General features: G+C 42.4%; 1 protein-coding gene across 4 annotated transcripts in view; it reads right to left on the reverse strand.

The window, feature by feature from the left end:
- The window catches only part of DCLK1 (doublecortin like kinase 1), a 326,889-nt gene that overhangs the window by 43,054 nt on the left and 256,990 nt on the right, over window positions 1–26,845 (reverse strand). For 2 of the 4 annotated variants that reach the window (XM_060288223.1, XM_060288221.1), the window contains exons 7-11: window positions 21,170–21,254; window positions 18,172–18,280; window positions 10,982–11,039; window positions 10,361–10,480; window positions 6,829–6,975 (exon numbers count right to left, since the gene is read on the reverse strand). In XM_060288223.1, the coding sequence (XP_060144206.1) occupies window positions 6,829–6,975; window positions 10,361–10,480; window positions 10,982–11,039; window positions 18,172–18,280; window positions 21,170–21,254 (519 nt within the window). Of the gene's footprint in view, window positions 1–6,828; window positions 6,976–10,360; window positions 10,481–10,981; window positions 11,040–18,171; window positions 18,281–21,166; window positions 21,255–26,845 lie in introns of all 4 variants that reach the window. The other 2 variants (XM_060288222.1, XM_030882515.2) reach the window with 1 other exon arrangement.

Genomic DNA, 26,845 nt, shown 5'->3' on the forward strand with positions numbered 1-26,845 from the left:
TTTTCTTCTAGCCAAGGTATTTAGCCTTTATGATGTTTCCTAAAACCAGTGGATTAAATTTAACCTTTAATCTTTAAGAAGTGAAGTGTAACAACATTTATGCAGGGAATTATTTTGCAAAATGCACTTTATAGTCTCCATACTTTGAATTAAACTTCCTGGAAAAAAATTAACTCTTAAAAGAACCAAATTCAAAAAAAAAAAAAACAAATTCATTTTATACCCACATGTAAAACCTTTATGAAACAAAAAATTAAATGAAATAATAAAAATAATAAAAGTTGTAGAGAAGTCAGAAGCGGGGCAACATTAGAAGAAAAAATAAAATAGCTTTTCAAAGTGTTACCCTAGAGATATCTGGGAAGATGGAGAAGTGAATAGAAACTCCAGGAAACCTGATTCTCATCCCTCCTTTAGAACAGTCTTGAAACTATCTAGAAAGGAGTTCTATGCAGCTGCAGTGAGATGCACAAAACATGCACATTCTGGATTCTGTAGTAATTGCACATCCCAGGATTTTGTTAAAATTGTGGGAACTCAATGTCACTGCAATTCTTAAAAACTGTTACATTTTTGTCACACAAGGAATATCCAATAGGTCATTGTAGGAAAATTAGAAAAGACAGATAATTACAGAAAGAAAGGAATTAAACTCACCCATAATCTTGACACCTGCAAATAGCCACTGTTAACCTTTGGGGTATAAACTTCCAAGAGCTTTCTTTTTCTCTCTTTCCTGTTTTTCTCTTTTCACTGGACAATATATCCTGAATGTTTGCCCAAGTGAATAAGCGTATATTTACATCACGATTTTCAGTGGCTGCTGGATACTCCACTGTATGGATGCACCATAATAATAATAATCCCCCAAACTACCACCACTGCTGTTTATTGAGCCCCTGCCAGGCCTCCTGTTTAGGACTTCATGCTCAATATCCCATTTGATCTTCACAAAAATACCATTAAGTAATATTACTGCTATTTTGCAGATTAAAAAATTGAGGATCAGAGATGTTACGTAACTTGACAAATGTTACACAGCTAATAAGTGGCAGAGCCAGAACTTAAGCTCGGGCATGTCCAAGTCCATTATTCTAACCAGGATGTCCGCCTGCCTCCATATCATTATTTAAAAAATCAGTGCCCTGACGTAAGTTGTTTCTATATATATATATTTTTTTTCTTTCCATACCAAAAAACACTGAGATGACCATCCCTATGTATGTATACGTATCTGACACTTTTTCTTTAGGTTACATTTTTAGAAGTAGAATTACTTGGTCATAGGGTGCACATTATTTAAGGCTTTAGTTACATATTATCAAACTACCATTCAGAAAGGTTCCATCAAGTTAATCTTGCACTGATCCATATGAGATGATTGGTATCCTCATAAATTTGCCAACCCAGTATATCATCATTATTAATCTTTGCTAGTCCAGGAAGGCCACGTCATTTTAAAATGAAGTGAATGATACTACTCAAGTCCTAAATGACAGAAGAAATGGCTAGCAGAGCAGACAGATGCTGGTCAATCCTGGGGACACACTACACTTTTACTTCCTGCCTTCTTCCCCCGATGGAATCACAGATCCTTGGAGAAGAGCCCTCAGCGAATGCTTAGTACAGTAACTGGCATATTATTCTATTAAATCATGTTTGGGGAAAGTGTTCTTTTTCTTCTATTTTCCCTCAACTTTTAACCAAATTCAGAGAGAAGGAATTCTTTTTCTAAACACCTATGAAAAACGATCATTCTGTTTCTGTTTGGACAGTTTCAATGACTACAAGTGACCTGTAATAAAAGCCATTGACTTTTCAAACAGGTGTAATTGTTAGAAAGTTGTTCCTTATGTCAACCTCAAATCTGTCATTAATGTCTTCTCTTGAGTTTACTGCTCACATACACAGCACAAAAATGTTCTCCCATCTTACATCTGGCAACCTTTGATGAGAGCCACTCCGTTCCACTTTCACCATCCCTTCTCTGGGCTGAACCCAGGCCCCTGACTGTGATGTGTTCGGGTCCCTCCCACCTGGTGTCACGTGGTATAAGCAGGGCAAGGACTCTCTTGATGGCGACACTCTTTCAGTGAAAGGAGTCTAAGGGCACGTTGGTATTTGTGGCAGTCATGTTACACTAAGACTCACAGTGAACTTATGGTCAGTGAATAGCCTTTAAACTGGGCCAAATTTTCCCATCACTGTTTTTCTGCAATGGTCCTTAAAACAACTATACCAAAACCAACTTAGTCTATAGAGATTTATGTTTATCTCTTGTTAAATTTCATCTTACTGATTTGGGGCCTTTATGGAGCCAAAGATAGTTTTGGATCTCAAGTCTGTCATTTGATATATAGAATACATCTTCATCTCGGCCCACTGGCATGCTGATTAGGGCGGGGCTGGTGACAGACTCCTGTGAGACCTGCAGCTCCCTCCTCAGGGTGGTCCCCAATCCGTTCATCAACATTCTGGTGGCTCAAGTTCCTCATGCAGTGGACTGACTACAAATCTACTCAAATGTGTTTCTGTTTACAACCTCCAGCGCTCCATCTGTGGCACTGGCCTTATCTCCCAGTGTAGTTAGTGATCCTATCAGAAAATGGGTTTATTTGGGGATTAAGGGTCCTGGGATTAAGGCAGAAGGAAATCCATTATCTGGTGAGCTCCGTGTTGGCTTGAAGTGGAAACTAAGAAGAGCTGGAGCACAACCTATGGTCATCACTTGGGGGAAAACAAGATAATTTATTACTAGATTCGACCCATTTCATGAAAATGAGGGTCATTAGCTGCACATGCCATTTTGATGGGCAGCGAGGAACAGGCACAAACACCTCGACAGAGAGTCGCTAAAAGGAAATTTCTGACCAAGAGAAGCAGTAACCCTGAGAAACTGCTTTCTCCCAGACAGTATTAAGGAGTTTAGAAGCAAAACGTTTCTTGAACAGAAATTTTTATATCTCAAGAAAATTACTGCGTTTATTTCTGGAATCTAATAAAAACTAGTGATGTCAGTTATTTGTTGCCATAAAGACTTTAATTTTCCTAAGAAGGAGGTATCTGCATATACATTTTAAAAAGACCCTCCCAGCTCCCTGCAAAAAAACAGGCTGCTACTGATGATTTTTGCTGCCAAGGGTACAAGCTTGCCATCTAGTGGTGACTCATGTAAACTGAAAGCAGTTGATCTCAGACAATTTATGGGTTGTTGGTTTTTTTTTAAAGCAAAAGGTTCCTTTTTGTCATAAACTATCATGGCACTCGCACCCACCCACCCACACACAAAATGGTTCCATGCATAAGTGCAGCTGGGGAAGCACTGTAATCTCTCCCCCTACTCAGAGAGTTTTAGTTTGTGGCCTACGTAAGTCCTCAACGTAATAGATGAATTGAGAAATGACTAGGGCTTGTCACGGTGGGTCTGTCCTCTATTATGTGAAGTATCACCATTCACTCACTCTCTTATCTAATCCACCCTCTCATTCACCTGTCACTCATCCATACGATCACTAAGCACCAGGCCTGACGATTAAAGCAGAAAGAATCACGTAAAATCACTGGCATGATTAACTCATTTAAGAAAAAAACCCTTAGTAACAATGCAATAATAAAATTAGAAGAGCTATTCGTATTGGGTCAGTTCCCAGTTTTTGCCTAAAATGTAGCTGGAAACATCACTGTAAGTCAAATTTTTCTCATTAAAATGCTGTGACTTGATCAAATACTCAGACTTGAATAAATCATCCATATGATTAATATAGATCCTTAAGGCCAAGCTACGATATTTGTATATTGTTCTATAAGAATGAAAAATAAAAAATTCTAAAAGTTCTGCATATGCAATGATGCTATATAAAATGAAATCTATAGCTGAAATGTCTACATTTATAAATATTTCTTTGCTACTTATAATAAACATTAAATACTTAATTAGCAAAAATTTATCAGCAGTCTAACAATTTAGGGGTTTTTCGAGGTCTCTTAATAAAACAGTAATGCAAAGTGTGCAGTAAGGCCTTTTTTCTTTCTTTCAGTTTCCCGGTAGTTAGAAAATGGATCGAAACTCTCTGCATTAAATTTATTATAGCATTTTTCCAAAAATAGTCTCTAGCTCTACATTCTGCCACAAGATGGCAAATCCATGCCTGGGAAGATAGTAACATTTTAAAAGCAATGTCAAAAAAGATGAAAAATGATTGTTACAACGTAACATTGTACTGTTAAACAGTTTTATTTTTAGGGATAATTTAATTTTCATTACAAATAAAAAGGGAATAAAAAAGAAGGGAACTAATAGTCCCATGGTATCTCTTTATCTTCATACAGTCCCCTTAAAGGAGGCTCAAAGAAGTTAAGTATCTTGTTCAAGGTCAGAAGACTAGACAATGGAAGAGTGAAGCCCTTGGTTTTGAACTTTTGTCCATCTGACTATAAATCCTGAGTATGTGATTTTGTGCTTCCCATGACAATTCTCTCTTATTTCCACATAAAGGTCAACAGAATATGACGTTAATAGAAGTCTCAAGTGCAATTAGTGATGTCATTCTAATTTTGTTAAAATTATTCTATTCTTCTACCTATTTTATCCTATAGTAGATTTATCCCTGCAAACATCACCAATCCTTACCACTCTCCTATAGAAAGAAATTACTATACTGGAGAAGCAGAATTACTTTAGTTTTTCATATATATATTTTAAACCTGCATTATGAATGACTGTAATGGTGTGTGCGTTTGTTTTTGTCTATATATATGTGTACACATATATATATATATATGTGCATATGTACATTTTTCACGTTCTTAAATTAGAAAAGAAAGGAAAAAGGGAGAGAACTTTTTTTCTTTTGGGGTAATTTAAACTAAAATATGTTCAAATGAGCACAGTACTTAAAAAGTATCCTGCAAATTGTCATTTTAGTAAAAGCACACTGCTATGTAACCATTTATGGCATTTATAGAAACAGTGCTCTGGTGAAAAGCAGGTTGAACAATGGGTACACAAAACTGAACTGCAAAAGCGGGAAGGAAAATGAAACTTTAATTTTCAATCACTGAATTTTTGGAGCTTAGAGAAATTTTTAAACAAAGGCTCAGTTGTAAGTCCGTTCCCATGAGACAATCCTACATATGTCAGGACACAGGAAGAATGAGTGCAGACAAGGCACTATGCAGAAGAGAATGTTTAGGCTACTGTGGAGATGTGGAATTTGCGGGGCAATTAAGTCAGAACTCCATCATTTGACCTCAACCACCTTCATTAGCCAGTAGCTACAAGATTACTAACTTAATTGCAATTAACTAATTGCTTGTGCATTTATTTCTTGAATGCCTACTTTTCCTACCTGAATGCCCCTCTGTGAAGGCATATGCCTCTCTGTTCCCTGGCACAGTCCATGGCACAGAGCAAGCACATAGAAAACCTCTCTCCCTAATTCACGGCTTTATGTAGTCTAGTGGTTAAAAGCTTGGGCTTTGGAGTAGGACATAGGTTGTGACCTTGGCCCTTCCACTTAAGAGCTGTGATTACCTCGAGGGGGTCTTTCGACTTCTAGGCACCCCGTTTCCTCACCTGTGAAATGGGACAGTAATAGACCTTACCCCGTATGGCTGTTGTGAGGATGGAATGAAATACCAAGAGTGAAGCCCTTAGCATGGGGTGAGCACAGGTGGTCTCCACAGAAGCAGGTCTTAACAGCCTTTATTGGTGGTGGGAGTTGGGCTGTTCATCTGCCGTTAAACTTGAGCGTTCATTCAGCTCACGTGGGGAGCTGGCTGCAATGCAGATCTGCACCCTGTCACCAGTCACCAGATTCTGATTTGGTGGGGCTGCAGGGAAGCTCAGAAATTTACATTTTTAACAGGCATCTGGGAGTAATTCTGATGCAGGGCGTCTTTGGACCACCGTTGGAGAAACACTGCTTTAGAAAGAGAATCCTCATTTCCCAGATTTCTGAAGAGATGGACAAACTAACAGTCACAGAATACATGACTCTTGGGGTTGGATAATGAAAGTAAAAGAAGAACTAGCATCTCGGGTGGGGGTGAGAAACTGAATATATTTCATTAAAATTCCATCCTGAATAGCCAACAAAATTTATGATACTCCCACATTCACTAGTTATAGCTCCCCGATGCCCAGCCTCTGTCTCCTGAATTCTTTCAATACTGTCCCCTTAACAATGGGATTAGGAGAGCATCCTCCTTTCCTTGCATGGAGAACTCTCAGTGTTTCCCCAGAGATACAAAGTTCATGAAAAGCAAACCAAACGGGCCTAAAGGGAGGACAAAATATCTCTGATCTTTAAATCTGTCTTCATCATGGTTATTTTTATGCTGAGGGGCTGGTGTCTTGAAAACTCACAATGATTTATTCTCTTAGCTCTGAGATCAGATTATTAGGATGTAAATTGGGAGATTAAGACAAAGTCTAAAAAGGCTTCCATCTTTTTTTTTTTTTTTCCAAGTAGAAGCTTTCTAACACAGAAGTGCTGTTGATAAATAATGTAAGTGTAAATACTCCTCGTGACTGGCCTGGCCCGGCCCATGGTCTTAACCACAGCCCTAGATTTCTTGAGCTCTATTCCTGTCCCCCTGCCTTGGGTTTTTATTTGCTAATAAATTAAGTGCTCCTAACGGTACACTAACCCTGACAGATCAACTTAAAAGACTAGTTTCCAGCTAGTTACTGAAGGCCAGCTGGAAAACAGCCTCTACAGTCATTTTTGATTTTAAGAAAATGAAAAAGAAAAAAAGAGAGAAATGCTCATATTCACTCATGAATGCTTGGAACTCAAGACGTCCTGCAGTTGGAATCCCTCTTACCAGCAGATTCTCTGGTTTGATGTCACGGTGGACGATGTTGACGCTGTGCAGGTATTTGATGGCGCTGGCCAGGTTGTACAGCATCCCACTGGCGTCTCGCTCAGTGTATTTGTTAGTGGAAGTGATGGCATCGAAGAGGTCTCCTCCCTGAGACAGAACAGCAGGAGGAGAAGCACATTAACAGATGGTCCAATGGCGCTGCCTGGAGAGGCGCGTGACACGCTATAAAGGGAGTGAAGGATGCGTTCAGGGTCTCTGGGTTCCAAGGGCTTTTCCTGCCACCTCTCTCTCAAAGGCCCGGAGACCTTATAGTGATTTCTCTCCCCACTGTGACAGCCAGTGACATTTCCTCCAGAGCTCAAAGGAAAGAGAGAGGATTCTCTGCCTTTAAACTCCCAGCCAGGGAGAGGAAGCGGAGCCAGGTCTCCAGGGCAGAGGCCTTGTGACACCTGGGAATCCTGGTGGCATGTGCTACCTGCCTCATGCCAACCGCCAGCAGAAGGTCAAACTCTTAATCCCAAATCTCCCAAAATGAGAAACAGGTAACACTGCAAACTGCACCCTTAACAAAATGCTCTGCTGCCTTGTGAAATTACCACCACACACACACGCACACGCACGCACACGCGCGCACACACACACACACTTCTCTTCTTCTCTAGATTTAGGTCTCGTGGAGTGGGCGTAGTGTTTTCTTTTTCAATAATGTGCTTCTTTGTAAGAACAGAGAAAAGGACCAGAAACTGTCACTCCAAAGATGAAAGAGAAAGAGAGGGAGGAGGGTGGAGAAATTTCAAAGAAAGTTTTCTAGTACCATTATTCATCTGAACTTTTGTTTCCATTGTTCCTGGCTAATTTATCGTTATTTGGTGAAACAAAGATTTTAGGCTCCAATTTTAGATTCATTTATTTGAAATGCTTTCAGCGAAGTTGGGTCTGATTTACTGACAATGTGTGCATCCTTCTTGCACACGAGGTCCCAAGGAGCCGAGCCCAGTGGCTGACTGTGTTCATCTGTTACCTAATGGGCTAAGAGGTTTAATTTTTCTTTTTAAATAGCAAATGCAAAATAGAGCGCTTGTAGGCTGACCATTTTCAAATCCTGACCTGGCCCTCTGTGACACTGTATAATCTCTGCTCGGGGGAGGGGAGCGTCTCCCACTGACCCTTCAGCCGCAGCAGTTCCCAAGCTAAGCACGTACGTTTTGTTCCAAATGAACACTTTCCCTCTCAACACTCTGTCTCGCGCAAAGGCAAGGCTGCTACGTGCGGGTTTGCAGTTGTTTCCATACCACCTCGGGAGGTGGGGTTTTCACTGCGGTTCGCGTGAACAGCACGCCGGACCCTGTGTAGGGCCGTGTGGGGTCACCCTGCCAAGCCTCCACCATCGTCCTGGTTATCTAGGCTCCAGGCAGCCTGTAAACTCATTTCTTCTTCACCTTCTGCAAATCAGTCCACAGATCTTACCAGTCCTCCCTTTAAGGCGTGCCTCTGACACAGCCTTCTAGGCCGTCCCCCGGCTCCTTACGCAAAGCACTGTGTGCACGGACTGTCACCTTCCCACTCGACGTTTCTTTCTCTTGTCATGAAATCAGCGTTCCTTTCCCACGGCTCTCCCCGCTCTGCCCCCAGCCTTCGTTCCAACTTGCTTAACCTCATCTCCTGCCTCTACCTAGACCAGTTACATTAATGCTCCAGGTAGGGTATGTCTTCCCTGGTCACCCGAACAGGTCACACTCCCTCCTCACTCCATACCCGTCCTCAGTAGAGCCGCTGCCTGCAGTGTCCCCTCTACTCCCTTTGTCTTTCTCACTCGTGATGATCCCTTAGCAACGGGCCCCAGAGCCACCCCGTCCACAGGCCTCCCTTCCTCTGAACACACAAGCACTGTGCATGTGTTTACGTCTGCAGCCAGAAGCCTGAAGTCCCGTTCTTGGTAATTATGGAATTTCACTCTTAAGAACTGTCACTTCACTGTTTTCTGGAACACAGGCCTCATTTATCCTACAGCTTCAGGCCCTCCTGGGCATCCTACTGGCCTCTCAGGGTTTGACAAGCACAGGCCAAGCGAAATTCCTCAGGGGGGATGTCGTGGGAGACTTTCAGGTCAAGCCTGGGGTTGGCCTTCACTTCTCGGGATGCTTTCAGACCTGGCCTCACGGTGGTTCTCGGTCAGACTAAATGTAAGGGTACGATAGAGTGGCTCAACTGAGGAGTCCCAGCACCCAGAGAGAATTCACAAAGGCTGTTAATGGACAATGTTGATAATTACCAAACTATATTTGGTCATTAAGTGCCAACATGAAAATCTTCTGAATAAATGAAATTGACCTTTCTTTGTTGGAATAAACGGTTAGCATTTTTATCTCCCTTACTCTCAAACGTGACAGGAACCTGTGTTACTACAAACAAAAAAGCCCTCACCCTCAGAGAAACAAATCTTAACTTGAAGTAGAAAAAGAACAGGCTTCATCTATAAACATAAATAACCACCAAGTTAAAAAAGGCCAACAGAAGTAAAGCAAAGAAATTCTGAATAATGAAAGTTTACAGGCCCTAGAACGAACACTCTTCTATATAGTAACAGATTAGTTGATTAAATGCTTGCCTGGTCTTAAATCTTTACAAAAGGAAACCCCATATTCCAGGGTGCTGATTCCCACCACCAGCTCAGCTGAGTGATTCTAAACAGGGTTCCTGGAGCCCTAGCTGCTCACTGGCACACCGCTGATGGAGAAGATGATGTGACTAACTTATATCACTTTACAACTAAAGTAGAAATTACTTATGCCTTCAGTTAGAGTAACATAATAGAAAAGGCTTGAGAAAACTACGACTTCATGAAAATGAAACATTCAATTTTTAAATTTAATTTCTAATTAAGAAATTTTCAAGTATGGAAGTAGAGGGAACAAGGGGGTTACCTTTCACCTAGACGCAACCATCGTCAACATTTGGCCATTCCCATATTCTATGATTGAGTAGAATAACAACTTAATTTTATGTGACAGGATGAGATTGTAACCTTCAGCGAAAGGTGGCAGACTCTTCACATTATTATTAAGATGGTGCTATTTTTCTATTATGGTCGTGGCTAAAAGGTTAAAGCCTGCTCTTATAATAATGATACTTCTGGATGTAGTTCCTGGAACAGTGAACAACTTCTACTACAACAGTAACCACAACTGTATTGGCATCTAATACTTTCTGTGTCACAGAAGCTGGTGAAAGACATCCCTCTTACCCTCACAAAAGCATTCCTAGCCATTTTTATTCCTAGCAATTATTATCCTCATTTTACATAGGACAGAACCGAGGTACAGAGAGGTACGCCTAAGATCAGGGAGCTATTTAGGTCAAGGCTGGGACTTGAACTTTTGAGTATAATTCTAGTGCTAATACTCTTAACCATTATGCCAATGCACAGAAATAAGAGACTGGATGTTGGTGGGAGGAAATAAAGGAGAGCGCTCTACTGTATAGAAGAGTGGGGTGCCTTGTACAGGTTTATCTCTTTCTCCAAAATACACACCTTTACTAATTCCATGACAAGATACAGCTCAGTTGGTACATCCATCTCTTCGATCAGAAGAACGATATTGGGGTGCTTCACTCTTCTTAAAATAGACACCTCGTTCTGGATCATGTGCTCCTGTTCAAGGCAAAAGTGACCTTAATCAAGATACACATCAAAATACATGAGGAGCGGACTCGAATGAACAAAACTATACTATTTGAAGATCAAGGGAGATGTATTTTGGGTAAAGTATATGGAGTCTGTCTTAAATTCTGATGTTCACACAGCCTAGAATTGCCAAGAGATGTTGAAGGTCCTTAGAAGGTGTTTGTAATGTCAGAACCTACCATGTTAAGTATAACTGCATACAGAAGGATGAAATGAAACTTAGATCACAAAAGTAATAGAAGAAGTAAGCCAAGAGGCAAACACAGAGAAAGAACAGAAATAACATGCAATCATTCCAACTAACTTTTATTCCAGGAATATTTATAGAATAAAGTTATATCCTAATACATATACAACATTCTGTTCCACAACTCCTAGCGTAAATTTATGTTTATTCGGGAGCTCATCTTTGTGTTTCGTTCTGCCTCCAAAACACTGTATTTTCATAAGAATAAACCGTATACATACTTTGCCTCGACACTTGCTTTTCTTGATAATTTTCAGAGCATACTCCCTAGCAGTCGACCTGCAAAGAGAAAGTTTAAAAAAAAATAAAATAAAAACAACTTAATTTCAGATCTGTTGCATCATCCTGTTAAGGATTCATTTCTTACCGCAGTGATCTTGCATCGTGATGTAACTACTTTGTAAAAAATTCTCTTTTCCTTTTTTAAAAGAAATAAGTGAACTTTAAGGGGCTGACCAAGTGTAAGGACAACGGACATGCTAGCATAGAAACATTCACAAGCTGCTAACACTGTCATACTTGTAATAAAATTGCTGCCATTGCTAGTCCCATGCATAAGTCCCCCTGCAAGGTGGCTGTGCTCTGCCCCTCCCTCTGAAGTGGTGTGGTCAGGATGTGAGTTTCTGCCCGTCTTCTTCCCAGCCTCTCTTGAAGTTCTCTCTCCACGAAGTGAAGTGTAGCTGTGACAGTTTTCTGAATGGCTCTCACGGCCACACTGACAACTCTCAAGAAGCAGTTCACACTCTTCAGACTTGAGTCGTCTGCACCCCTGTGTGTTCCACTGGAGAACTAGCGGATGAGGTGCTCAAGGAATATAGAAAGGGATGCAGCCATTAACTGAGCATCCCGTGACCTCCTGGGCCTTTCATCGCTGTCTCATTTGATAGAAGTGAAATGGAGGTGACGACGAAAATGAACTCGCTTTGCCAAAGCCTCACGGCAGCACTAAGGTCAGAACTTGGAACTCTTGGGGTCTCTGCTTCGCATGCAGCCCCGCCAACATTGCCCCTTCTCCGCGGTGGGTGTGGGAAGGAGGGCTTAGTCACACTGCAGCTGTAAACAGCTTCCTCATTTGTGTTAGCATTTCCCAGACACTGCAGCGCCAACCACGACAGGTCCACCGTCAAAGGACACGACGCATACTTCATAATCGTCAGAAACCACTACTCCACAAGCACTGCCATTTCATATCTGCTGGGGAAACCAAGAGAGTCTAGGTTTTCACCTACAGATAAAGGCCAATTTTAGGGGTCCAAATGAATACAATGGGAGTGAAGGTGATCAAGAACGAAAGTTTAAAATAGGGTTTTAAAAGCTTCAGTATGGAGAATTTCCTAGGTGTACATTACGGCAAGAGCAAGAAAGTGATGCGCCTCCAAACACATCATGAGGCCAGATATTAACAGTGTGTTTCAAGGGCATCTTAGAAACCACTCCTGTCATTTACTTCTAAAAATACTTCTTCCGCTATACCTCCAGGACCTTCAGGGTCCTAGCCTGCAGAAAACCGTAAACATTGACCAAGTTGTTATATATAATTGTACCTGAGGAATGAAACTAGATTGAAACAATCATTTTGAAGCTGATTTTCTCCACTAGAGAGCGCTGTGGTTCGGATGCGAGGAGGTTAAACCCCTCTGCCTCAGGGCGGCTCCCCTGCCCGGGTGCAGGGTACCCAGCGCAACCCGAATTGCCTCAGCCTCGTGAAGAAATGGACTGAGAGCCCCAAGTATGCCTCTGTTGATTCTTCAGGCCCCCGTGTGGGCAGAGAACATGATGGAGGAAGGCTGAGTCAGCCTTGGCTAAATGCAGGGCTTGGGGTGCTAGACGACCCCACATAAACGCCAGACCTTCAGCAAGGCTGTGTGTGTACTATGGGATGGGGGTGGAGGAAAAGCACTTCAGTTAGAGGGCCAACAAAATACTTCCCATTAGAAGTTTAAAATGTACGCGCAAACAGATAAATGAGAACGTGAAATTACTCATCTACGAGGGGAATCCTCGCATCACAGAAGGAGCACAGGGTCCCTTTCAGTAACTCTTCTTAAGAGGCTTCTGAAGGGTCTGTTTGCAAATTTGAAAATATTTAATCGAGGAAAACTAAAAGCTGAAGTGTTTCTGGATTCTGCTTTTCGTGAATCACTAAAAATGATGACAAAGCAAATCTAAGACTGGAATACATGAGCAATTTCCTATCTAGTTTAAGATGTTTCATTTGATGGCAGGGAATCTGAACTCTTGGTCTGACAGCTTTGATAAAAGCCAGCAGTCCCAGGCAGGTACAGAGAGCTAGAATGAAGCTGACACTTGGACTCAGTGCCTCCACAAAGGGGATGGATGTGGGATGGTGCTGGTCAGAAGATCCAGGAATTTCTTGGCTTTGTCCTCTCCATGGCTACCAATTGATCCCCTGTTTCCCTAGAATGAGCAACACTTCAGCCTTGCTACACTCAAAGCAAAGAGCTGGTGTGGGACCCGGGAAGGCTGAAAATCCTCCTCTACAGCCGGATAGACAAGGAACAGAATCCCCAGGGAACAAGAGGGTGTATTGGCTTCCAGGACACCAAACAATCAGGTTAGATGCTAAGCCTACAGCTGAGGGGAAAATGGAAGCAAACCTGCGTTGCAGTGGCCCTAGAGCTTACTAGGAAAAAGGACCCTGTGGGTTGACTACCCAGAACCTTACAAAATAGGATTAAACACTCAATTAGATTTACCCATATTTTATACCAGACAGTGAGCCCTGAGGAGGACCACCAAAATTAATACTGAAAGGTTTCTTTCTGGATTCCTTGAGGACAGAACTATAAAGTCACAAGAAAATCCTTAATTACTAGAAGTGCATGTTTATAGGAAAGTAGCTGCATCTGGAAAATGAGACTAAAAACAGGTGCTAGGACTAAATGTACACCATACGAGTAAGAACTTCACCGCTTGCTTTAAGTTGGTAAATGAGAACATTTGGCAAGAAATAAAACCTCAAATAAGATACCTGCCTTCCTCCGTACCCTAAACTCTGAGGACCACTGCCCGCAGGTAATCATTCAGCAAGCAGTCATGAGCATGGTTCTTCGGTGGCCACAGAGGTGATGGAGACCTGGTCTTTGACCTCAAGGAGTCTACAGTTCCGTGTGTCGAGAAGGAGAGAAGACACCTGGGTTGCTGTGGAACGTCCAGGCCATTTGCTTGTATGCTCCTGAAATTATATTCTTGACCTTTCACGAAATTACACAAACCTCAAATGCCGCAGCCAAAGCGGCAACAGCAGAACAAGCTTTGTTTTCCTCCTTGTCTACAGGAACTCAATTTGTAAAGTCACTTTCCTATTAAGTTTGACCCAAGGCTAGAGCTCCAACTACTAGGGAGAAATGTCTGAATTTTACAAACTTGGACTAAATCTACTTTTTCAGGTTTGTACTAAAAATGGTTTGGAGAAAGCTGTCTTGTTTAACTGAATGATTCTCAGCCCTGGGGCAGTCTTCTTCTCACCCTTGCCCTCAGCCCTGGAGGGCAGCAGAATGTTTATGAAAAGGGTGCTCTGGACCAACGGGCTTTTGGTTGTTTGCTCTGTTTTGAAGATTTTTATCAAGATCATGTGGAAGAGGAAATGTGGTTTCCCAGGCATTCCTCTGACATGGCATTTACTGAATTTCAAGGCAGTCCTTTGCTTACGCGTCAGGTTCTCAAGCAAAGGGGCCCCGTCTTGACTCTCTTTGTAGCCCTGGAGATGGCCCAGCATAGGCCTGAACTAGCAGGGGCTCCAAACATGTTGGTGGAGTTGTGAAAACTCCAGAGGCTGGTGGCAGTTAGGACAGTGACAGAAAGACCCTCTCCCCCAGGAAAGAGGGGTTGGTAAACAGCACCCTTTGTTTACCAATTAATCATAATAAGGCTAAATCTCAGGGCTTCCCTGGTGGCGCAGTGGTTGAGAGCCCGCCTGCCGACACAGGGGACACGGGTTCGTGCCCCAGTCCGGGAAGATCCCACATGCCGCGGAGTGGCTGGGCCCGTGAGCCATGGCCGCTGAGCCTGCGCGTCCGGAGCCTGTGCTCCGCAACGGGAGAGGCCACAACAGTGAGAGGGCTGCGTACCGCAAAAAAAAAAAAAAAAAAAAAAAGCTAAATCTCAGCCTCCTCTGTAAAGCAGAAAACTGAGGCATCCCGGTGTCTTGTCAAACATCTTCAGAGTAGAGTTTTATTTTGAATTTGAACTTGGGCCCTATGGCTATCAGGTGCCAGAGCATCTTTAGGAAGGAAAGAGGAAAGAACGCTGTCAGGTAGCTGAGAGATACTTAAAGTTCTTCATGCTGATTCATCCTCCAAATCCCACTTCAGAAGGAAATGCCTTCCAACTATAGGTACCCGGTTCTTGAAAATTCTGAAGATTGTCTAGGTGGATGCAACCCATGTTGCTGACGCTAAAGTCTTAGCTCGTTCGGGTGGGTTTGGGCCTGCCTACCTTCATTGCCAGCGCTTTCGTTGTGCAGTTCTTTGGGTTTACAAGTGGAGGAGAGAAAGAGGGAATCACGAGCAGCTAGAATTTTAATCCAGTTCTGATGCCTACGGTGCCAAAACGTGCAAGCAGTGCAGGTGGGGAGGAGGGCCAGGAGCCACCTGCGACACTGTCCCTGCTCACGACCGCATTGCCGGTACCCGTGGCTTGAACGGTAATTAGTCCACACAGAGCCAGGAAGCCAGGGATGAAGGGCATCTCATTGTGAGCCCCCTACCCGTGCTCGGATCTCTTCTTAAGTGCTTTTCAGCTTCTTGAGTTTTCTTTGGGGCTTCCAAAGGCTCCGCAAGACAGCTTCAAAAGTCCACCGACATCCTTTAGCATGTCCTCGGGGCTCCTGAGGCCACTCGAGACTGCTATGGGGAGATAGGCAGAAATCGAAGCAGACCTGGCATCCCCTACGATGGGATGTGCTGGCACGGGACCAGGGGAGGGACGGCCTCTGCAGCAACGTTACTGCATCCATTATTGCAGGAAAACCTTCCCTGTGACAGCATATTATTAACGGAGGAGAGGCGTACTTGCTCTTTTTAATACATATTCCTCCTTTAAAATATGACAGAATGTACCCCCGCAAGCAACGTGTGCCATTCAAAACATTCTTAGTTCCCTTTTATTTTCCTGGACCTCTGGAAAATATTAAAAGATTGTTTCGTGATACCTCTGGGGAGAGAGGGCAGATGCCACATGTTCTTGTTCCGCGGGAGCGGAATACTAACACTTTTGGGGGGCAATCTGGTGTTTAGACTCTGATGATTCGTATGAGACCCAAGATGTGAACTCATGCAAAACGCACACAATGCAAACCAGAAAGAAAGAAATTAATTCAGGATGGAGAAATGATAAATTTCTATCATGGGAAGACCAGGACTGTGGGACTGAGATGCTATCGTGATCCGAGGACGAGCACATGGCCACCACTCCAGACTCAACAGATGACGCACCCTGGCAAGGAACCAGGCGCCGCGGGGGAAGGGCACGGGGATCTGCCAGACACGGGGTTTTCTGCTGCAGAGGAAATTAAGTTTAAAAGGGCTGGGCTTGCTATCAGTAAAAGTATCAATGAAATATAAAATTATATAAACGCACACACGCTTCCACCCATTACTCTGGGGATGGCTTTCCTCACTTAACTTCTGTCTTCTTTGTACAGGGACAAGCGTGTTGTGTGTGACTTTGGCTCAGCGAAGCCACTTTCTTACGGAAGACCCCTGGTCCGAGGCAGGAGGCACTGGTGCAGAGTGGTCCAAAGGCGTGGGTTTTGGAGCTGAACTTGAATCCTTGCCTTGCTAAGTACTTACTAGCTGAGTACTTAACTTACTTGGGCATCTAGCTTCTCCGGGCGTTCTTTATATGAGATGGAAACAGTTTGGGATTATATATAATAATCCCATAACTATGGGATTATTATGATAATTAAATGAAGTATCGTAGGTTAAGGGCCTTGTATGTAGTTTATGCTCAGTAAACAGTGGCTGCTCCTGTTTGAGGAGGTGTTAGGCCCAGGAAAGTCACGGGAAAATTTCTATATTTCGCAGTCATGCAACAGATGGTCAAACTTCATGGTGGGAGTGGGGGAACGAGGGGGAGGGGAAAGCGGGGCAGCAGGATTAGCAAAGGGAATTTTCAAGCTGCCTGTCACTCATGCCCGTCCCCGACACACAGCGGCTGCTCTAGGGGTCGCTGTCACCGTCCTCAGGAATGACTTGGCCCAGCTGCTATGCTGAGTGGGGCAAAGTCTGAGACCCACCGCTCCAGGGGAGCCTAAGGAGGGCTCCACTACCTCAGTCGGGCAAAGGGTGAAGGGAAGCAAATCAGTGGCCACTGGCCAAACTCAGGGCCCTCACAGTGTCTGAGGCCCTGGGCAGACGTCCAGCTCTAATGTGGCACGGATCTTCATTTCTAAGTCAACGGACTTGGAGAAAAGTAAGTTCTGGGTCTTGCAGACAGAGCCTCTAGTCTGAGACATCCTCTCTGAGTGGAGGTGGAGATTAAAGCATTCTTTCCACACAGTGTTGAGAACTCGGGCAGCGCACAGGGCCCTCTCCCAGGGAGTAGGCGAAAGGGGAGCGGGGAAGAGCAGTGGGGAAGGTGCTCACCCCAGACCAGCCCCCAGGGCGCCAGCGGACACACTCCCTGAAGGAACCAGGTGGGAGCCCCCGCCTTTCCAGTACTCTGCTCAGCAGCCCTGAGAGGAAGTTGCCGGCTGACCAGGTCCCCCGTAAGAAACGAACTCCAAATCTCACGCTGGGCTTAGGGTTTGAGGCGGTCTTGATCTGGGCTATGACTATTACTTGTCACTTCTCCAACCAGTAGCCCCAGCTACTGTCCTTGATTAGGTATCAAGGTCCCAGGGGTAAACCTTTCACTCCAAGTCCTTCCCTTTGGCCCACAAGAGTGCCTAGTTCATTCATTTTAAAACATTTGAATGTATTAAATGCTGTTTTTGTCAGGATCAGAACAGATACATTTTGAAGTTTTTTGAAGTTACTGTATTTAATTTTATGCAAGTTATATGTTAGAGATATACACCCATAGAAGAATGTTCTGACCTTTACAAAATGTCTCGAAACAGTGCCGAAAAAACTATTCAATAGTTCTTTTTGTTTGTTTGTTTTAACAAAATACAAGGACTTACCTGAAAGCTCTGGCAAAGTGTTGCTGAGTACATTAAAAAGAAAAATCAAAGTCCTTAATTTATAGATTGTCCCCAGGAATCACTACATTTTTCAAATCTGTTGTTAGATGGGCTTTTCTTTCTTTTAAATATTTTTTACATCTGGAGTTGAGACATTAACCTATTCCATATGTGCCACAGACCGCAAATAAAGACGCTGTCTTGGAAAACATAACGCCAAGTGCTTCCTTTAAAGCTCAATGCAAATGATATCCTTCTCACCTTTCTACACATTCCTTGACAACAGCAAAATTTCCATCTCCTATTGTCCTTCCGACTTTATATCGTTCTGTTATTGTGGCTGGAATCTGGAAGCCTTCCTCCAGCACTTCTGAAAGAATCATTAGCATGTTTTTATTGGTAGAAAAGGGAACACAGATGTTGCACAAAAGATACGTTTAGAAGTATCATCTAATAGACTGGAACTGATTCAGCGTCAATATGTCATTTTCTGTATAGGGAGGCCAGTCCCCGACTCCCACCTCCTTGCCGACATTGCATCATCAACCATTATTACTAAGATGAATGATAAACTAAAAGGAAACGTAAAATGTATGGGGTCCACTGCCACCTAGGTAAATGCAACTTATGCTTTCTGCCGCAGTGGGGATTCTGAGGAGGAAGTTTCACTTTTCATTTCATGCCAATTTGATCAATAGCGTTTACTGCATACCCATGGTGTCCAGAAAAATGACATTCCTAGGTAGGGAGGAAGATGCGGTTCGTAAGGGACTCTGGGCCGCTTGACATTGTACAAGCATGAGAAATGCCTGCTGTTTGGACACTTAGCTTTACTACATCCTGAAATAGAGATCTCCGTAAAATTCCTTATGAACTAAGCACTGATTGCTACCCCTCCCCAGTATCAATGAGCAGATTTTAGACAAATTTCTCACTGGATGTTGAGTTAAAACTGCAATATCTATTATGTCTGAACAGAACAGTTGTGTAGTTTCAACTATGTTAGTGCCACTAACACAACGCATTTTCCCCCTTAAAATGCGTTTTGAAATATTTTACAAATGCCTAATAATGCTTTAAATATCTAAGGCCATAAAACTAAATAAGCCACACTTAGGTCACATAAATATAGTGGATAACCTTTAACATCCTAGGGGTATAAAAAGGCTTTTATAGCTGGGCTCTAAAATTTACATGCTTTAAAGTTATAAATCCTGGCTTCCCCTCAGGCAACCTGAACACAAAATGAGATGGAAGCCTACTGTGCTTCCTAAATGTGCTCCTTTCCTGACCTTTAATCATAAACTGAGACTAAACATTTCTTCTCAAAATAAAATTAAAACCAACCGTAGGTGGCAAATGGGCTTTCTTGGTGATTTCCGTGTTCTCATTGAGTTTAGTCTGCAGGGTTGGGGAACGGGAAATGGAAACTCACAATCAGCAGATATCGGCTTTAGGACCCTTACTTATTCTGGTTTTGTGATCATGTCCAGTCTGCACCACTCTGGATTCTAGAGTGGAGGAAATTTCTGGAAAGCGTGTACAAATGTAGGACATTTTCTGCCACTGCTTTTGTCCTCGGCATTTCTGCAACCTCTTCATCTCTTTACAGGTGACGTTTTACGTTTAACCCACTAGAAGCTATCTCAGTGGTCTCCGGAATAAAGCGAGACCTGGGGACTTACCTCCACTCCCCCCCACCCCCTCCATCTCACCCCAAAGAAGCCACAGTTTTGCCTCCGTTTGAAGGATTCAGACTGGGGATTTTTGTCTAGCCCATGGTTATTACAGAAAATGGTCGGAGGAGTTTCAAATCCGCTGCAGAGCACCCGGATTTACAAAATATCTCTGGGATGACGCGGTCTTGAGGCCCTTTACTACACGGATAGTAAAAGTAACCATCCTTAGCTGTCAGCGGCAACCCTGGCTTCAGATGGGAAATGCAGGGAAGTACTTCCATCCTTCCTTCCACTGGGCACCCATCCGGAGCACATGGCTTGGGATTTTTTTCCTGACTATTGAAAAAAAATGTATCTTTTAGGCTTTTGGCTAAGAAGAGTTAGCCAAAAAGGCTCCGTCAAGGACCATTTCATTTCATTAGGTAAATAAAACACATTGGAACAAAAGAGGCTTCTGAATTTCATACTTCTGGAAATACCAAAAAAGTCTGATATTGCATGGTAGTCAAGAAATAATCCTTGGGTAAGTCAGGTATCACACATAACATAATAAAAATGTTTCCCCCTAATGGTACTTTATTGGAAAATTAAATCATATTATTTAAAACAAATAAGGGGTGCTGATTCTGTAACAGTGGCTTGATCATATCAGTTTTATACTTTAGTTTCGAAATACTTTCTCGTAATTGATTTGAGCCTGATAATAACCCCCAGGGAGGAAACAGGCATATATTACAATCTCCATTTCGTAGAAGAAAAACTGAGATGTGGAGAGCCGAAGAGGCTTATCTAAAACAATCCAGGAGTTAGCAAAAAAGTCTATTCTGGAATCCACATCATCTCACCACTTTCTGAAGGGAATTCACTTAAGGTCCAAAGAATATTTTTGCAATTGCCATCAATTCATTCTTTCTGTAAAGCCAGATTTTCACATGTTGACTTCACTTAAGTTAGAGTGCCTCTGCAGGGCTATCACGGTCAAGCAAAGGAGTCAAGATGTAGGGGCTTCCCTGGTGGCGCAGTGGTTGTGAGTCCGCCTGCCGATGCAGGGGACGTGGGTTCGTGCCCCGGTCCGGGAGGATCCCACGTGCCGCGGAGCGGCTGGGCCCGTGAGCCATGGCCGCTGAGCCTGCGCGTCCGGAGCCTGTGCTCCTCAACGGGAGAGGCCACGGCAGTGAGAGGCCCGCGTACCGCGCAAAAAAAAAAAAAAAAAAAAAAAAAAGTAAAGATGTCCTTCTTGTTCCAGAAGTGAACAGAATTTGGAACAACAAAGGCAACAATTGCCCCCTTTTATTTGCAAAGTGGGCAACAGCTGGCTTTGTTAGGGTGCTTATACCTTCACAGGATGGGAAACGCCTCCACATTAGGCTAACTCCCTCTTCCCGGCCCCCGAGAGTAGATGCCGTCCCCGGTGGGAGCCACGTTCAATCCTACCCCTTGCTACGAGCCTCTGAAGCTGCTTCAGGCTCATGCTGCTGGAGGAGTGACCGTTTCCTGGTGGGTGTAAAGTTAGCCAGCCCATCCTCTGCCCAAGCACAAGCTGAGCCTTCTCCTCAGACACCAAGTCCAAAACTCACCACCTTCTCCAGGTCCGTCGTTCTCGTCCATCGAGCTGCAGACTTTGGTGGATGCCAGTGAAGTGGAGGAGCCACCATGCTGAGAGCTCTGCGGGGGGAAACAGAAACAGAGAATAAACATCCTCGGTCCCACTACCTGAGTCTCCAGGTGCTGTGCCCAGCCCAGAATCTCGGGAGGTAACCGTACCCACCACCAGGGAGTAATTGGTCTTAACACTCGGAAAGGGAGGCTCTTAGACTATTCATTTGGGACGACCTCTCCCCCCACCCTATTACCCAACAACAGATGGCGTTAACTGAGTCAGGCTCATCACCGTCCTTTGGATGTTCCGTGACTTTTTATTTCTTTTTCTCAACGTTAGCATCCTTTTGCGCACTGTTTAGGTTTGGCAGCTTTGAGGTATCTCACCTCACTCTTCCACACTCTCATCTGCAAACAGGCTTCAGATAAGGGGTCATTCTGATCTTTTTTCTTTTTCTATTCTTACCATAGAAAAAAAAATTCTTCAGTTTGTTTTTTATGGAATATCCTTTAAAAAATATTCAGCTTTGCCACATCCTTGGAGAAAGGTTGAAGAGCGGGTTTCTTAATTCCATTTTGAGATAAAGGCATAGCACTAAGCAAGTTATTGATACATTAAATGTTACATAGCAAGAAACATTGACTTATTATTACTTTTATTCCTGAGGCAAAGAGAGAACTGAAAGCCTAAGCCTGTGATTCCTTTGTAAATTTGGGGTGTATCTGGACCCAAGACCCATGAGAGCAAACAGTGTAACAACTATATTACAAAGCTCAGAGGATGAACCAATACCAAATATTTAATACTGTGATCAGCCACGAGGCAGTACTTTAACAATGAATCCTTCCATCCCTCTATCTACTCCTTGAGAAAGCAATTTGCACATTCCAATGCTATTTCTAAACAGTGAACACAGCTTGTCCTAAAAGATCCTCCTTCTGTTTCCTTGGGTTTATCCACTTGGTTGGCCTGATGGGAGCCTGGAGGCGGTGAGGGGCGGCATGGGCTCATGGTGCCGGCTGTCTGTGGAGCAGAGAGAAGGGAGAGAGCGTCTGTAGTTGAATTAATAATGAAGAGGTGGCGAGAAGCAAAGTTGACCTACTTCTGCTCTGCTTACCTGTCTCCCTTCAACCTCCTCCCCATTCCATCCAGCCTTAACTGTGCACAAAGTAAGTAGGAAGAGAAGTTTTACGTACTGTCATTGTGCCCAACAGTATCTTGCCATTACGCCCAACAATATCAGGAAATTCAAAGATTTTAGTCTTCACCCAAAGGATGAACATAATCGGGCAAACGCTACTTCAGTCACTGCAGCGCCATTTGAGTCAACTGCCATAGCACATCCTCCTGGGTCCGCTAAGATGACCACGTTCCATGGGACGAGTTCATCAAAGCTGACAGGTGACACGATGGGAATAAAAGTTAAATTCATGGCATTGATGCATCTGCTTCCTCACAGGACTTTCTAGAAGTTTTGTGGTGACTCTAGTACACCACATGCCTGAAGGTCACCTAGTCTGTGTGATGTGCCTTTTACTTTCCAGTATGGTAATAATCCCCCAATCCATCAGCCTGGTGACTTGAGCTGTTTCCATCCTTATGTCTCATTCAATCTCCCTTTGTGACCAGAAGCACGCATTGTCCTGTGGCAGGCCAGAAAGGATTCAGATTGCGACCCTGAAACAGAGTTTTTCTTGCTGGGACACTAACTGTGCTGTCATAACCAACTCTGTCAAAGGCACTATAAATGTATGAGCTAAGTGTGCTCTTCAGACTTTTACGGATGTTTGTTTGTGAAAACCTGATATCTATAATATTGGAATACATGGCTGAGACAAGGCAGATTTACGATGTCGAGGTCTGGAGAAAAGAAACATTAACGCTACCACATTTGAGGGGAAGGTTTGTGTTTTCCGGAACAGGGAGATCTTTTATCCCTTGTGTCATTGCTTGTGCTGTAGACAAACGGTGTTCCAAGCAGGAAGGCAGTAAGGAAATGTCTAAAATGTAGACTTTCTCTTCTGGGCCTTCTGATCCTTGAATTTCTTCCAGCAGCAACACAAATGGTGTTTAATAATGCAGACACACTGTGGTTTGGGATGGCAGGTGCTGTCCTGTCATACGGCGTTTTAGATTTTAGAATACAAAGACACATTCTTTCAGAATCAAGCATTCAAATTAATAGACTAGTAGCGTATTTCCTAGCAAAGATGTCCACGACTTATGGACTCAATTCCAAAATCTTGTTCTTTTAATAAGAACGTCAGATACTCAATACAGAATTCTGACCCAAATAATACGAAAACATCTTTTAAACTATAATGTTTAATAAACTTGCTGGATATTATTCACTAAACTGCCTTATCAACTAATGAATTGCATTTTCAACAGTGCCACCAAATATCTGATGCCCTTCAAGCTGGCCATAGTGCCAGCCGTGTTTTTCTCTGCCTTATGAACAAAAAACCCCTCAGGTTTTTTAGGCTCTGGTTAAAAAAAAAAAAAGTAGGGTTAACACAAGTCTGCTTATGTTTAAAATTGCTTATTTTCAACTTTAGGTTTGAAAATATACTCCAAGTCATTTCAAATTTCATACTGTCTGAAGGTAACAGACAATTGTAAGAGAAAAACATTTAATTACAAACACGGTACTCTGAAAATGGAAAGTTCTCATTTTATTTACTATGCTCAAATGACGTAAAATAAATGTATTAAATTTCTAACAGTGTTATCTCTTCTTTTCCCCCAAAGAAGTAAGATAGTTAACATTATACACTTTTCCAAGACAATGACTATTCATGGATTCAACGAATTTCAGGGACTGAAATGGACCTTAAATATTACCTGTTCTACCCTACTTCCACTGAGAGACCAAATGCCCACTACAAAAATCCCAGGCATGCGGTCAAATGGCCTCTGTCCAAACACCTCCAATACTGAACACATTACTTCCTAAGGCAGCCCCCTGACTGTTAATAAGGCAAAGAAAGTTCTTCCTTAAGTTATGTTCAAATGATGCCCCTCTGCATCTCCTATTTGTTGTTCTTAGCTCTCACCTCTGGAGCCACCCAGTACAGTGCATTTCCCAATAGGACAATGTTTCCGATATTTGGAAAGAGATACTTCGCCCCTTCTGTGTCTTCTCTTTTTCAATTTCAATAATCCCAGTTTTCTGGGTTGTTAGTCATCAGACAGGGCCCCGTGACCCCTTGACCCTCCAGTTGTCGATTTCTCTGGTTAATGCTAGTGCTCAAAACAAATGCAATACTCTAGGTGTACCCTGACCAGCACAGAGAGAGAGAAGGGTAGAGCTTTCTTCCTTGTGAATAGAATATTAATGCACTTTAAGATCATACTGGCTTAACAGTAACAACATAACTTTTAAGCCTACACTGAACTCACAGTGTGTTAAGATATCCTTATTCTATATTTGAGAGGTTGGCGTTTTGGATCAAGTCTAAGACTTCACATTTACTCATGTTAATGTCATATTTATTACATTCATATCCTTCCAGCCCGTTATTTTTGGATTCTGATTTCGTCACTTAACATTTTTGCTGTCTCTCCCAGTTGAAGTCATTCAGTAATCACCACAGCCCTTTGAGTACCCTGGTAACTACTCCTAAATATACTACCTTAGACAGCGTAGGAACATTTTGATTATTGCCCATAAGTCTGATTGAAGGATTTTGAAAATACTAAAGGGAAAATGTGTAGGTTCTTGTTCTTTAGAATTAACCCAATGAGATGAATCAGCCTCTATCTATGACCTACAGAAGCTAAAAGGCCCACGTATATTTTTGCATGCTTATAAATGAAATCAATTTACTTATTTGGTTTTTCTGAGAAGATAAACCATTTTATAGGATACACGATGATAAGATTTTGTGTTTGCTTCAGTCAGTATGCGAATTCCAAGGCATAGGGGTGTACAGTGCAAAACATAGTAATTTTAGAACTTAACGCAATTAGCTGCTCTAAGAGAGATTCTGACATTTGAAATGTCATCGCTTCCAGGCAGATTTAATGGGAACCAGGTGGACAGGTTGCTGGCACCTGGACGCTTTCATGGCACACCTTCATAAAAGCACTGGCCTCAGTAAGAACACACCCTAAGTGTAGCTTTGGATCATGTAACAGATGGAGAACATATCACACTTTTTTGAAGTAAGTGAGAAAGCTGACATAACAGTTCTAAGCACATTTTACCAAGATGTATCTGATGACTATGTAGTAAAAAAACAGTTCATTTCAAACATAAAATGGTACGAGTTCCTCCTGCCACTTGTATGAATGGCATTCAGCTGGGGTCCACACCGAATAATGACTACAAAAATATCCAATTGATCCAACTGATGTAATCAAGGTAGAAAAACCTCACCAGATAACTTTAGCTTTGTCTGGATAATTACATTGTTTCCACTTCACATTCTGTCTCGGCATGCAGTTATTACTTTGTTAACTTTTTTTTTTGGAAAATGGCAGTAAAAGAATTTAGAAATCAACTGGATCAATTTTATAAAGGAAACACAACCAACAAATATTTAACCAACTCAAATAATTGTTTTGGTGATCCTGACTTGAGGCCTATAGAATGTCTAGAGATGATCTCATATAACAAAATTAAATCACAACCTTTGTGTAGAGAGCTTGAAATCCAAGGGACTCTGTGTATATAGAAAAAAACATATATTCATTTACTCTCCAAGTGGGTAGAGAACAATAAGTTGATGACAATCTACAATCACTACAATCTACAATAACAATCTACAATCCACAATAACTAATAAGGCTCCATTACTTGAAGCAAGGCACAAAAGTCATTCCTTTTTCCAAATTCCCTTGTCTGCATTCTCCACAGTACGCATAACCTAAAGTTTACGGCATAGCAAACACGTGCATAACTCAGAACGAATACTGAAATGCGTAAAAAGTTATAAACATTTGGTCAAAGTTTTAAAAGGACTGTAGAACTGTCATTCATAAAATAGGTTTACTCAGAGGAAGAGAAAATGAAAATGGGAATACTGAAATCTATGTTAGTGAAACCACGGAGCCGAGATATTAGAAATAAACACGTTTAGTTACGACTCTGTTGTACGGGGCAGTCTGCTTTGCTGCTGCCGTCTAATCACTACGCTCACTTAGAGCCAGGATTGGTACATTTAAAATCTCAACCATTTGTCCTGGAGGGCACCAGGTCTCCTCTTAGGAGTTCCTCGCTGTGAAATCATAGTTTGGAAGGGGACTCTCCTCTCAATAAAATAACTCCCTCCATGATTAACTCCTCCGTTTGGATTCCCAGCACTACTCTTTCAGGCACCTGCTCCATTTCACTTTGAAGTCTATTATATTCAGAAAGTAGAAGCACAATTTGGAATTTTATAAACTTGTAAACATTCCTTCCAGCTGTACCATTATTGCTTTGAGTACTGACTATATTTAGGTTATCATGGAAATAATAAAGAGAACCAATTACAGCAAACTATAATTTTAAGGTTAAAATGAACCTAGTAAAAATGTTAGATTTAAAACCATAATTTTAGACTTCTATAATAATGTTAATGTAAAAATTTTTTTTCTAACTATGCCAGTAGAATTTTCTATTCTCCCTTATATACCATATTAAGAATGAAACAGATTATGGGTCTTTGTT

This window comes from Globicephala melas, chromosome 18 (assembly GCF_963455315.2).
Source record: "Globicephala melas chromosome 18, mGloMel1.2, whole genome shotgun sequence".
Classification (NCBI taxonomy): domain Eukaryota; kingdom Metazoa; phylum Chordata; class Mammalia; order Artiodactyla; family Delphinidae; genus Globicephala; species Globicephala melas.